At 50.3% G+C, this 2,772-nt stretch overlaps 1 protein-coding gene across 1 annotated transcript; it reads left to right on the forward strand.

The window, feature by feature from the left end:
• Positions 1-1,003: 1,003 nt before the first annotated feature.
• On the forward strand, positions 1,004-2,278 carry EMH_0053340 (glycerate kinase, putative; the record flags this gene model as incomplete). The annotated part of the gene is made up of 4 exons (XM_013496992.1): positions 1,004-1,133; positions 1,422-1,510; positions 1,801-2,000; positions 2,152-2,278. 4 exons carry the CDS (start codon positions 1,004-1,006, stop codon positions 2,276-2,278), a joined length of 546 nt encoding a protein of 181 aa, XP_013352446.1.
• Between the last annotated feature and the right edge of the window lie 494 nt (positions 2,279-2,772).

The raw sequence follows: 2,772 nt of genomic DNA on the forward strand, positions 1-2,772 counted from the left end.
TTCAATGATAAATCCACTTGGTGACCCTCGTTGATACTCTTGCTTGCAAACTTTCAGTACTTCACGCAGAGCCGTCACTCCCGTGCGTGAGGGGGCCTGCAACTGGGACGAACGATACCGGTCATTTTGTGTCTGTCCGTTTCCACCTTCGTGCTGTGCCTCGTCGTGTTACCTAAACAGTGATTTATTTTTTTGTTTCTTGAATTGTGTTGTCGCTTCCATGAGGGTTACCACACTCTTACTACAACCGCCTCCTTGGTCAGAGGGCGCAGCTCTATTGGCCGGGTTTTTAATCTCAAGGCAGAAAAACCCCTTCATCTGCAAACTCTAACCCGTTTGCCTGAAAATACCACAGTCTAGATTAGCTGCTAAGGGCCAGCTACTCATAACTCCTCGACTATCGAGGGCAGCGGGAATGGAGGGGCCGTGAGTGTCAACGATAGCAGCTAGGAAAATTAGCTTTCTTTCCTGTAAAGAAATCCACTCTGCTGCTGTCAAATCTTCAGAAGTTGCTATTTGGACACTCTTCGCCAGGTTCCTCCTCACCAAAGGTATCCGTCGCGTTCATTCTCCAGCATTCTGCTGGCTTGGCTTATGCGTGCTTGCGGCTCTGCCATTGTACACAGAACTGGCGTTCTAAAGGGGCTTCTAGGAGAAGGAGCTGAACACGATCGGGTAGCNCTGCCATTGTACACAGAACTGGCGTTCTAAAGGGGCTTCTAGGAGAAGGAGCTGAACACGATCGGGTAGCCGTCGTAGACGCCTGCACAAAAGCGCGCAATGACTACCCCCATGCAGCTGGCACGGCAGATTTCGCAGCCGGTACTTCCAACAGTGGAGCAGAAAGGAATGACGCTTGGCTTGAGGCATCTGTCGTGAACTATATAGACTTGCATCCGTGCCCCTTTTCATGGAGAGTATTTCCTGTCAGGCTACATAGAGTGGATACTGGCAAGACCGTCTTTTAGAACTGAGCTCCTGTCTTTGCGTAAAGAATTGCATTATGCATTGCATATGCGAAGAATCAGTTGCATTGACTGCGCCTGCTTCTGTTGAATACGCAGCTGACGGTGATTGGCCCCTTGCCCGTTGGATTGCCTCGGAGGTTCTCAAACGAAAGTCTCAAGGGACCGGTAAGCACTACCATATTCCCTCAGCTCAACGGTACTAGTCAGCAGAGAGAGACAATGTATCCGTGTAGTATTTTGTGCGTGGCTCTCAAACGCGTTCACTTAATCATTTCGTGTTCCTGCTTACTACTTCACCTTCACTGAACGTCTAGGGTTGCACGCGTGCGGGCGTGAAGGCCCTGTTGGACAGTCCGATTTTTAGTGTTAGGATGTTCGTGTTTGCTGCTGTTGCCTCTCTGTTGCCTCTTTGCCACTTTGCATGCAAATATTCTGTCTTCTTTGTTGTTCAAGAGAACCCAGCTAATGGACAGTTGCCTATCATCGTCGGAATAACGGGGCCACAAGGATGTGGCAAGACGACGCTCTGCGCTTCCCTCCTCGTGAGATGAATTCAGTCCATATTTTTGCTCTAGACTCAGCAAACCCCTCGGATACCTGCAGCAGCAGCGGCCGCAGCAGAAATACAAGCCAAGTGGCACCAGAAGCAATAGTGGGAGTGGTGCCACCATTTTGCAGTTTTTCGTTTCGTACTGGTTGCGGCAGTTCACGTTGCGTCCGAGCTGCGACAGCACTCCCATTGCTGTTTTCGTGCCAAGCAAAAACTATTCTTACTCCTTTCCTTGCAGCACGAAATTCGCTTTGGACATACCCTCGCTGTCTGTCTATGTAGGCTGGTCTCAGCGTCTTAGGCGTGAAGGCGGCAACAGCCTCTATGGATGATTTCTACTTGCCCACTAAACTTCTACCACCCATAATCTTCAGGGGTGAACCCAACGCCAGGCCAAGACTTCTTCCTCGTCGTGGCCCTCCGGGCACACATGATCTAGCCCTGTGCTGCGGCGTGCTGAGACGCATCAAGGAGAGAGAACCGTATGTTTCTGCAGGAAGTGCAGTCCTGGTGGGGGAGGGAACATGTCGTGCATGTTACTTAGTGTGTTTAGTGAAACTAACTGGTTGAATCTTTAGGCTGTAGGGGTGGTCGCCTAGGGTTGGGGCTGCGACTGCTGTGGCATCTCTCCAGGAACATCATGCTGCCCAAGTACGACAAGAGTCAAATGAATGGAACGGGGGATAGATCACGTGAAGAGGTCCCGCTGGATGCAGCGGATCTCGACGTGTTTCTGTTGGAGGGATGGATGCTTGGTTAGTCACGCTGTTGCAGCTACCTCTGCCGTCACCACTGCTTCTTATGCTGCTCATTGAGAAGGCTTGCACTGCCTATACTGCTTTAGATCCAGCTGGTCTTGCTGTCGCTCCTTAAAAACGCCAGACTGGAGGTTTCATATGTCGTACTCATAGACGTATCCCTACCATCAATCTACACCCAACGGCAGATGCAGGCATGGGTGTTCCCCTGCATATATGTATTCTGCGTTTCGTTGCACATGAGCAAATCCATACTCACGCCCTTGTATTTTGCTCGTCCCCCCACAACCACGTAGATTAGGTTGTCTGTAGAGTATGCATATGCATTAGGGAGAGCCTCAAGAGGTTTTTTCGCACATGCTTCTTTATATTTAGCTGCACATCTCTCGTGGGTCTGCAGGATTTCGTCATGTGGATCCGGATGCACTCATGGAGTGGGATTTTTCCGACGAGCAACGAGAAGAACTGCTTCAAATTAACGAGTTCGCTTGCTGTT

Source organism: Eimeria mitis, genomic scaffold (assembly GCF_000499745.2).
Source record: "Eimeria mitis Houghton genomic scaffold, Emh_scaff2406, whole genome shotgun sequence".
NCBI classification, from domain to species: domain Eukaryota; phylum Apicomplexa; class Conoidasida; order Eucoccidiorida; family Eimeriidae; genus Eimeria; species Eimeria mitis.